Genomic DNA, 11,556 nt, shown 5'->3' with positions numbered 1-11,556 from the left:
AAAAGTTTTGGCTTCGGAAAAGTTTTTATTTTGAACACGGTTTGAAATGACCCTGCAACATGACTGCCATTACCATGCTTGTTCTCCCTTCAAAGTGCCCTGTGTAGCCATCAGGTCAAATGTAATACAGGATATCTTTTGACTCTTGCCATTTAGCCCTGTTACAAATTCATTTGAAACTCCCAAAAAACCCTTTTGACTAATTTTTCTACAGTCCATCTCTTTCCTCCTAATTGCACATTCCATTTGATCTTGCTAATTGGGGACATTCACTTTCCTAATAATAGACACCTCTGCGGCTGCCCAAAATGAAACAGTATTTTATTAAATGGCAGTACTCTGCCCCTGCACTCTCTCTGTCTGTCTCTTTTGGACGTATAACTGAGGATAAAGTGTAAAGTCATTAGCCGTAACGTCTCCGCTGTGAGCTTGAACTAGTTTGAGATGAAATGGAAGCCGATAATAGAAGGCTATGAGAGTGAGTTGTGGCATTACTTTATTGAGACACCTGTGACACTTATGAACACGTCAGATGGTGTGAAGATCATGTGATCTGTGAAGTGAAGTTTGAGTATTAGAAAGCAATTTTAGACAATAAGAACATATTTGACTATTATAGTACTGTAAATATAATAATATTAAGTAATATAAGTGTTTTTTGGACCAATGAGATTCTCATCAAGTGTCAGACAAAAGGATTATGTTTATAGTTATTGCTGCTTACGGCATTCTACACATTACAGTATGTACTATTTTTTGTAGATGTAAATTATGTGAAATTATGCCACATACAACAATAAACTTTTCCAACCATAGTATCAGTACTACATGATCTGGCTTTCCAATACATATTTGTATGTTATTTTGGGGGTTTCACATTGTAAGAGACATGTTGTAAGAGACTTATTTCCTGTTTTATGATTTTTCTTAATTTTGGTGACTACATGACTTTTATGAGATTATGATACTATGATATTTTTCTAAGAAATAATAATATAGACTACTTAATCAGGTTTTATTTTCAAGAATTGCATTTTAATGAGGCTTTTCTCTCTATTTTGATATGAAGACAGTTGTACCACGCTGACATTTTCAGCTCCTCCCCCCAAAAAATCTAAATCATTAACAAATAATGGTGGATGTAAACACCAAGATGCAAAAAAAAAAGAATAAAATGTGCATAAAAAACATGTAGTCGACTTTCCGTTCATTAGAAGTGCAAACAAACAACAATCGTGTTCGATTTGCTTGTAGTTTTTGTCAGCTTTTGGGCAACACGTGATTTTCAAAAACATTAAAAATCTTACCGACCCCAGACTTTTGAATGCTAGTATTTTGAAATAAATGCTGGATTGGAATGAAAACCACGTAGGAAATACAATTTCTAAACTGTGCTTAAAAAACATGTATAGTCAGGCGGTTCTCAAAAATTCTAGCTTGAATGTTCATTTCTGCAGTGATCCAGCCTCACTTTATTTTCACTGGCATAACTCTGAATATATTTGACTGTTACATGTTTTACAAAATAAATGACAATAGATCTTTGTGGACAGAGGATTTTTCCTCATTCTGTCACGATATATAAAACAATCCCAACTGAAGTTATTTGATTTGACTAGTGGACCCAGTGTGTCTAATAGCAGAACCTCTAATTGTCTGCACGTCTCTGCAGTGCTTACATCCACGAGGCGAGCGACCCGTCTCGACACGTTACTCTGATCGACTCGGATCTGCATTCCCCCGAAGGGCTGGCACAGGACTGGGTTCAGCACAACCTCTACTGGACCGACTCGGGCGACAGAACCATCTCTGTGGCTTCAGCGGATGGCAGCAGGAGACGCGTGCTGATCAACACCGATCTGAGCGAACCACGGGCCATCGCTGTGGATCCAGAGAGAGGGTGAGCGCATATCAGACTCTACACTGCCAGTCTAAAAAACAAAACCACAAAAGGCCAGACTGCCTCTAAAGGTCACTGAAATGATAAGATAAGCTTTCAGTGACATGCTCATGGAGGCTGCAGAGTATAACAGAGGAAATGTTATTGAATTCTACCAATCCATTAATCCATAGAGATAGCTTGAATAACATATGAATAGCTGCAAACATGCTGTTGTTTGCTCACAATAGTGAATGGCACAAAATAGACAAACCTATTTTATTTTAGTCATTTAAGACTGTTCTGCGATAACCTTCACCTCTGACAAAAAAGTGAAAAGAAAAATCTTTTAAACATTTAGTTTCAAATTTATTCAGTGAGTTATAAATTTTATCTTTGTGTTCATGTTGGTTTCATTTGGTTTTAAAAACTTTTCTACCATTTTCAAGAAAAGTTTAAATGTGATGTAAAAATGAACACTCGCCAAGCGCCAGTATTGACGAGGATATGAAACGGTGCCGATCGCCAGTTGGCTGGTAACAATTTTATGAATTCTAAGAATGCAATGTTGTGAGAACATGAACGTGAATAAACGTGAATACGGGACAGTTGACGCTGCATCGTCACAAAAGTTTAAGCCCTGCCAATTGAAATATTTAAGTGCAAGGAGATGCGAAAGGGAACTCAATTGGTTTCTGTTAATCGAATTAAAGCTGAAACTTAAAAATTCTAAGAGAAAATGAGCAATTGGCAACTAACTAAAATTAAAAAAGTTTAAATTGAAGTACTTAAGTTACTAAAACTGAAATACAAAATAAATTATAAATTAACTAGAAATATAAAACATATATATATATATATATATATGTATGTATATATATATGTATGTATGTATATGACAAAAGCACAAACTTAAATAAAAATAAAAATGGAAAACATAAAAATGACAATTCAAAACATTAGTATTTACTATAATAGTGAATAAAGAATTCTAATTAATAAGGTTGTCTTTTCAAGAATTACATTGTTTTAATGATGCTTTTCTATTCATTTTGGCATCAAGACAGTTTTGACATTTTCAACCTTCCCAAAAAATATTAAAATCTATTTGTATTCAAGTCACTGTATTATGAATTGCATTTTTTATGTATTTTTAAAAATCACATGCATTTTTAATCACTGTCAAGGACAACATGCAACTCAAAGCATTTTCACTGTTATCAAGCCGTATTGGATTTATGGAGGTTCAAACTCAGTAGCAGTAATGTTTTTTTTCTTTTTTTTTCTTTTTTTTCTGGCGAACACTTTGTCTTCACAGGTTCATGTATTGGTCTGACTGGGGGATCAGGGCCAAGATTGAGAAGGCTGGCATGAACGGTGTTGATCGGCAGGTGTTGGTGTCTGAGGACATTGAGTGGCCCAATGGAATCACACTCGGTAGGAATTATGGTCCTTCCTTTCTGTTATTTGCGCTCTAAGTCTAAACCATTTGAGCTCTATGCACTCTTATGAATCAGTAAGGGTGATCTGCAGTCTCCAGGCTCTTTGACAGTAGTGTTGTGTGTCTGAATGCAGATGTGGTTGGTAAGCGCTTGTACTGGGTGGACTCAAAACTACACCTGATCTCCAGTGTGGATTTAAATGGGTCCCATCGCAGAGTCATCCTGTTCTCCAGCGAGAGACTCGGCCACCCTTACGCCCTCGCTGTGTTCGAGGTGAGTGAGCCTCCTAAATATTTCCACACAAACTGTATGTGTGTGTTTACATGCCTGTGATTAACACCAGCTAGTCGGTAAATGTGTGTGTTTGGTCAGTATCTTATGGCCGAGTTGGCATTAAAACCTTTCTTATTTTCTACTTTGAGATTTATTTATATGGCAGCATTTTCAGAACTGCAGAACTTGTTTTCTTCAGAATTACAGTTTTAAAGACCAGATCATATTTTTAGGAGATTGGTGGCTAAAAACCAAAAACATCTTTTTTGAGATGATTTTTCAATGACCAGTAGTGATGCAGATATTAGGAGGGCGAATATCATGCTGATATTTATATAATACAGTTTAATGAAAACAAAACTGAAAAAAGATTTTATACAATACTGGCGGTTCAGTGTTTTAATGGATCTTTAATGTTTTTGAAAGAAGTCTCTTAAGCTCACCAAGGCTGCGTTTATTTGATCAAAAATCCAGTAAAACAGTAATATTGTGAAATATTATTATAATTTATATGAACTGTTTCTATTTTAATATACACTGTCTACTTTATTAGGTATACCTGTTCAGCTGCACGCAGATATCTAATCAGCCTATCACATGCTGATAATAAGAAATGCTCAGTAAACGTTTCTGATTATTATCAATGTTGAAAACGGTTGAGCTGATTCATATTTTTGTGGACACCATGATATTTTTTTATATACATACAGAATTTATTTGAAATATAAATCTGTCACTTTTTATCAATTTGATTCATCCTTGCTGAATAAAAGTATTACTTTAAAAAAATCTGACCTCAAAGTGGTCTCAGAATGGATAAATATCAGCAATTAATTTCCCTGGGCGATATATCATCTATAGAAGTGGCATGTGCAGGTGAGTGTCTACTATGGGCTGTGAAATGTTGTGGTAATTGATTGAAGCTGTGTCTGAAGCCACTTTAAATGTAAAACTGAATCATGCTCAGAATTATTCATGTTCAACATCCTACTTCAATGATGTATTGTATTTTAATATGGGACAATTCCCTTTATTGTTTTGCTGCTTAAGCTCAGTGGTCTCCATGGTAACATAGGGATGGGTTCTGGGTGGGGGATATGATAGGAAGAAAGAAGATTATAGTGTTTTCACACAAGCATGGCTCAAGTGGTGGTGTGCTCACTAATCTAAACACAAAAGTCCTAAAACCACCCAAAACACCCTAGTAACGCCTTAGAAACCACCTAAGACACCCTAGCAACCACATAGAACAACCTAACAACACTAATCTAAGATTGACTTGATCTCACAGCAGAGGCGGACTAAATGCTGAAGGGCTGTTATCTTATACACCTACACATCAGCCGCAGAATTAATGGTCTTGTTGTGGCAGCTGTAGTTTGGATAGAGGATCCTGCTGTGGATTTCACCCGAGTAACACAGCTTTCACACAAAATAATGTGTGACTTTTTAATGTTGACATTTTTCTTGGCAGCCTTATTGCTTGTGAGAGACTAGTCACTAGGTAGATATTTGTTTTACCCAGGATGCCCTTTTTTCATTGTTTGATGCTAACTTCAATATCTGTGATGCAAGCAGATTGATGAAGAGGTGCTTTGCCTGGTTCCTCTTATTTTTTTAAGTGGTGTTTGCTGACTGGATGTCTTGCTGACTGTATCACAAGCTATCATGCATGTTGTGTCAGAAGGGAGATTCAATGTCTTTGAGGACCCCTGCCCAAAAAACACTCAGAACACCTTAGCAACACCATAGAAACCACTGAGGACACCCTAGCAACACTCCAAACCCTCTAAGAACACTCTAGCAACCACCTAGCAATGCTCTAGGAACCACCCCCAACACCCTAGCAATGCCCTAGAAACCGAAACCCTAGCAACACTTTAAACCCTCCAAGAACAGTCTAGCAACCAACATAAATATGCTAGTTACCACCTAGCAAAGCTTCACACCACACATAACATCTTAGCAACACCTTAGAAACCACCTAATACACCCTAGCATCCACACATTACACCATAGCAGCACTCTAGCAACCAACCAACAGTGGTCTCACAATCACCCACAGCACCATAGCAATGTCTTAGAAACCACACAGGAATCCCTAGCAACCACATAGCAATACTCTAAAACCTCCCAGAAGCAAGCATTGCTCTAGCAACTGCCCACAAAACCCCAGCTACCAACTAGCAATGCCCTAAATGCCACCCACAACACTTTAGCAACGTCCTAAAACCACTCAGAACACATTAGCAACCCCACAAAAACCACAGAATACTCCAAAGCAACCACACAGAATACCCTAGCAACACTCTAAACTCTCCAAGAACATTTTAGCAACCAACCAGCAATATCCTGGTCTAGCAACCACCAAGCAGTGCCCTAAAACCACCCAGAACACCTTAGCAACACAATAGAAACCTCCTAAGACCCCATAGCAACCAACCAGCAATGCTCTGCTCTTGCAACCACCGAGAACACCCTAGCAACCAACTAGCAATGCCTAAAACCATCCAGAACACCTTAGCAACACCATAGAAACCACCTAGGAAACCCTAGCAACCACTTAGCAATGTTCTAAAACCACCCAGGACCCACTAGCAACCAACTAGCAATGTTGACTCTTGTGTCTCTCAGGATCGGGTGTACTGGACGGACCGTGAGAAGGAGGCCGTTTACAGCGCAAACAGACTCACAGGACAAGATGTGACCAGCCTTGCCGAGCACCTCAATGACCCTCATGATATTGTGGTTTTCCACGAGCTGAGGCAACCTGGCGGTGTGTGGACTTCAGATCAGCTATATTTATTCATTTGTCATCCTTTTTCTTTGACATTTTTGACTAATGGCGTACTAAATACTACGTTTTTAATACACCTTATGAAATCCACCCAGAATCGGATTTCTCCCTTTAGTAATCCATCTTGCCTGCCATTTCTGTTTTAATCTGCATGTAAGTAATTTTGACATTAGAATCTGGAACCAAAAACCAAAAACATCAACAGTTTACTATTGAAAATGAAGTGTGTTTGACCCATATGGCTCAGAGCATGATGGTTGTGTCGTCTCCTGATGGATGATTTATCATTGTGTGTGTGTGTGTGTGTGTGTGTGCACACGCGCAGCTCCTGACAGCTGTAACCTGGGCGGCGTGACTAACGGAGGCTGTGACTTCCTTTGTCTGCGAGCTCCTCAGATCAGCGAACACTCACCCAAATACACCTGTGCTTGCCCTGACGGCGAGGAGCTCAGCCCAGACACACGGCAATGTGTACCAGGTGAGCTCATCACATTGTGCCTTACACTGTGTCCTGGCCAGGTGGGACATGTCCACGTCCATTTTGTCCTAACCACATCAATCAATAGAATGATTTGTTGATAGCTTGATTTCTCACTTTAAACATCAAATGTCTTCTGATTGGCTGTGATTTAGTCACAGTATGCAACAGTTTCAAACAGGGGTGTTTCTAGCCTTTCATAGTTACTTGGGCACAAGCCTCCAATCAAAAATGTGTCCCATATTTTGTTGACTTTTTTTAATACTTTTACACACACACACAGACAAGATGTGAATCTTAAAGATTTAAGCATATTATGTAGTTGTGTTTGGAATTTATTATAATAATATATAACGCAATGAGACATGGCAAAATGTGTGGACATAATTTTTGGCCAGGATGTCACAAAGAAATTATGAACACATGCAAATACAACAGAGAACCAATGACATTAAAAATGGATTATGTTGTAGCCAGTGTATGCTTTTTTTGGTGAGCTTTTTGTTTTTCTATGCATTTTTTTCCATAATAAAACAAAACATGTAGCTGTAGTTTGCACAACAGGGGAGAAACAAGACACAATAACAAAACCATTAAAACATTAAATAAGTACAAGGCAGGGCAAACACTGGAGTTATGTGACTGAAAAACTAAACCTATACATAGAATAGAAGAAAACTTACAAAAGACTAAGGTAAATAACTAAAGTAAAACAAGTCCACGGCTGGAGAAAGTTAGGTATTAGATAAATGTAAACCCAGGCTAAATAAATCAAAGAGAAAACCACAGTAACAGAAATTAAATCTATAAATCATAGTGATGGGTCATTCATAAATGATCCGTTCATTGCCTCATGTGACAAATGAACGAAAGACTCGGAAGGTAAAGTAATTATTTATGTTCCCTGAAAATTATCTTTGGCTGCATTATAATGATTACTTAATTCAGAATAAGATCAAGATTGCGTAGGTGGATGTGTTCGGGGAATTTGGCTGTTAAAATTGACAACTTATTGACAAATTGACAATTGACAAATTGACAACTTATTTTTGTATACTAATGAATAACCTGTCATTGTACCACCAGTCCAGAACGACACTGCCGCAACATCTGCTGTCCCCATCAACAACACCGTGGAGACGGGAGCTGGCTGGGCCCCAGAGTCCCCTGGAGCAGTGACTTCTCAGTCCGACAGTGTGGCTGAAACCACTCTCTCATCACTCCTCACGTCCGGCCCAGAGGAAGCGGCCGTCTCCTCTAATACTACAGCAGAGCGCAGGCCGACACGGGCATCCAGCACCACACCAGGAGACCTGAGCAACCTGTCCCATCACTGTAAGTGTGTGTCTGTGTGATTTCATGCACAGGAGAAACCTTGCTCAGTTGAGCCTTCGCTAAGCCATCCTACTTACTGCTGGTGGGTCGGAGGAATGTCTGTCTGTCTGTCTGTCTACTGCTTTGAAAACAGTGTTATAAGCTGCTTATAAATTAACAGTGCCAATCTTCACTCTGAAATACACAATTTAACAGACTATATACTTCTTTAATTAAATCACAGCCTTTGATTTCATAATAATAATAAAATAATTGCTATTTCTATTTTATTTCGATTAAATGTGCTGTCCCATTTGTTTAATGTTACTATGCTAATGTTAATTATTAGGTTTTCATCAACTCACAAACTCCGGTTGGGGAAACCCTGCTTTAGATGATAATGTGACCAGGACTTCACTACATTAAACGACTTTTAACTTTGATCCTCCCTCCAAACTTTTTGTCCACTTGCGCATACTGAAAAAGCCTGAAAGCCTGTCAGAGGTGTCCTAATTTGTCACTCTGTTTTGGGGTGGGCTTAGTGAATGAGTCAATCAGCTACATCATCTTGTTTAAATAAATAGGTTAAACAAATTTGTAAGTGATGCTCCTCTCTTTAATTTTCTTCTAGCTGGCAATGAGCTGTTTCTCCTTGGCCGTAATCTGACAGTGGCAGTGCTTGGTGTCGTAATTCCCATAGGTATGTACATCCTCAACCTCTCTGGCTCCCAGGGGCCGCTAGGGTCCTGCTCTGTGCTATTTTGAGCACATTATGACACCGGTGTTTCTCACCGATGCTCTAACTGCAAGGTGAGTGAGCCCAGGGCAGCAGACTCAGCTGTATGGAGATGCTTGTGTGTGTGTGGTGTCTGCATGAATTTAGATTTATTCTACTTTATTGTCTTTGTGAACCCAGAAAGAAATTCCCTTGGTAATATTATGACAAATCTGACTAACATCAAGTGTGCTGCATTGCAGATGGAGCAGATGTTAAGATTTTATTAGGTTACATTTCTAAGAGCCATATAAGAATGTTCAAAATTGGCTTCTCTGATGAACATGAAATGTTTGAGTTTTTGCCTGTTCTTCATTCCCTATCAACCCTCTCTCCTCTGTTTTAGTTTTCTTCTGCTATTCTCATTCTCTTTTGCTATCATTGGTTTCAATCCAGGCAATTTAAAGGAACCGTTCACCCATAAATAACAATTCTGTCATCATTTACTCGCCTGCTGTTTCGATCCGTTTTGACTGACTGACTTCTGTGGAACACAAAAGGTGATGTTAGGTAGAATGTTGATGCTGCTCTTTTCCACACATAAAGTCTACAGAGGCTGTCAGTCTTAAAAAATGACAAAAGCACCATAAAAGTGAATGTCATGACTCACTTTTGTGTGATGAACAGAGCATTCAAGTATAAGGCTGAATAAATGCCAGAATTGTTATTTTTGTGTGAACTATTCCTTTAATTTTACATTTTCTATCTATCTATCTGTCTGTCTATCTATCTATCTATCTATCTATCTATCTATCTATCTATCTATCTATCTATCTATCTATCTGTCTGTCTGTCTGTCTGTCTGTCTGTCTGTCTGTATCTATATGTCTGTCTATCTGTCTGTCTGTCTATCTATCTATCTGTCTGTCTATCTATCTGTCTGTCTGTCTGTCTGTCTTTCTATATCTATATATCTATCTATTTGTCTGTCTGTCTATCTATCTGTCTATCTCTCTATCTGTCTGTCTGTCTGCCTATCTATCTGTCTGTCTGTCTGTCTGTCTGTCTGTCTGTCTGTCTATCTATCTATCTATCTATCTATCTATCTATCTATCTATCTATCTATCTATCTATCTATCTATCTATCTATCTATCTATCTATCTATTTGCCTGCCTGTCTGTCTGTCTGTCTGTCTGCCTATCTATCTGCCTATCTCTCTATCTGTCTGTCTGTCTATCTTTCTATCTCTCTGTCTGTCTGCCTATCTATCTTATAGTATATTCTGTTTGTCTCTCTGGCTGTCCTGTCAGTCATTCCACCGCCAGTCAACTGTGTGTTAACATGTCCCCTCACGCTGTATGTCAAACACATGCAGTTCCTATTGTTGCCACAGTGGTCTTCGGGGTGCTGTGTACGGGCGTTTATCTCGTTTACCGCAACTGGAGGAGGAACAGCACCAAAAGCATGAACTTCGACAACCCAGTCTACCGCAAAACCACAGGAGAGACGGAAGAGGACGAGATTCATATCGGTCGGACTGACGGGCTCGCTGGGCATCACCACCCTTACCCTGGGCCCGTGGTCGGCATGACGCCAGTCGGCACCGGGACGTGCCCGCCATTCATCGCTCTGCCTCTGGGGACCGGTTTACCAGACCCTTCCACTCACTGGTACACAGAGCAACCCACCATCTCTAGTACTAAGTGAAAAGGAGACGACTTTAGAAATACTGTGACTGCAGAGAGCAGGACCGACATGTGGCTGCCAAGCTATGCAGGAATAGCATTTTATCGAGCTGAATCATTCTTAACATGGCCAGGTTTTAAAGTGAGCTGCAGAATGCTGGAGTGCAAATACTTGGACTAAAGGAAAGGGTTATCATTTCAGTCCCATATTCATCTGGTCCATTTTATCGTCATTTTATTGCTGGTTGGAACCACCAGGCCAAGCCTTTTCAAACCTCCATTATTTATATTTATCTTATAATCCTAGAGAAATCTAGCACAGTTACTGGCATTAAATTTACTACTGAAATATTGTAACTAGTCTATTAGACTATCAGTGTCCAGCACTTTAGCTAAAGCTGTAGAGAGAGAAAAAAATGGATCCTTATTTCTAATTCTAATCTCTTATTGCTTTGTTTGATTTAGGCATGTTTCCAAAATGAATGAATGAATTAACCAAATAATTAAAATGAAATATTTTAAAACATCATAAAGTACTTTTTATAGGCTTAATAAAAAAAATCAGATGCGATTTCCAGATGTAGACCGTTGATGGTGACAAGCAATGCAACTGGCAAATGCAAACAAGCAATTTGTGTCATCTCTTCTAATTATAGTAATGTTTAATATTGAAAAAAAAAATTATAAACCATTCAAGAAATGTTTCAAAAATGAACTACATTTCTAAAAACCGCTTACCTGTATCACATAAAAGTTTTATTTTAACAGTCATTGACCAGTAGCCTCATAGTTTAAAGTTAACATAAAATGAACGTGGACTTATCTTTCCTATGTGTTTGGTCGTACCACGCGCTACTCATCTGTGCATATTATTCCAAAGAAAAAATATTTTTCCGAACCAACTTTTGTTCAACCACCTGTCATATGGAGACCACTCTTCATGATCCAATCAATTCCCAGTGGATACAATCA

General features: G+C 38.7%; 1 protein-coding gene across 2 annotated transcripts in view; it reads left to right on the top strand.

Annotated features, from left to right (window-relative positions):
- Positions 1–11,255, top strand: part of LOC311086547 (low-density lipoprotein receptor-related protein 8-like) — a 79,160-nt gene extending 67,905 nt beyond the window's left edge. Inside the window, exons 11-18 of one of the 2 annotated variants that reach the window (XM_084119478.1) lie at positions 1,673–1,900; positions 3,198–3,316; positions 3,455–3,594; positions 6,229–6,370; positions 6,717–6,869; positions 7,956–8,204; positions 8,815–8,883; positions 10,275–11,255. In XM_084119478.1, the coding sequence (XP_083975604.1) occupies positions 1,673–1,900; positions 3,198–3,316; positions 3,455–3,594; positions 6,229–6,370; positions 6,717–6,869; positions 7,956–8,204; positions 8,815–8,883; positions 10,275–10,606 (1,432 nt within the window). In that variant the 3' untranslated portion in view covers positions 10,607–11,255. The remainder of the gene's footprint in view (positions 1–1,672; positions 1,901–3,197; positions 3,317–3,454; positions 3,595–6,228; positions 6,371–6,716; positions 6,870–7,955; positions 8,205–8,814; positions 8,884–10,274) is intronic. The other variant, XM_084119479.1, reaches the window with a different exon arrangement.
- The last annotated feature ends 301 nt before the right edge of the window (positions 11,256–11,556 follow it).

This window comes from Abramis brama (genome assembly GCF_963993115.1).
Source record: "Abramis brama genome assembly, chromosome: 7".
Lineage (NCBI taxonomy): Eukaryota > Metazoa > Chordata > Actinopteri > Cypriniformes > Leuciscidae > Abramis > Abramis brama.
Note: the sequence above shows the minus strand (reverse complement) of the source record. Positions and strands in the feature narration are given on the sequence as shown.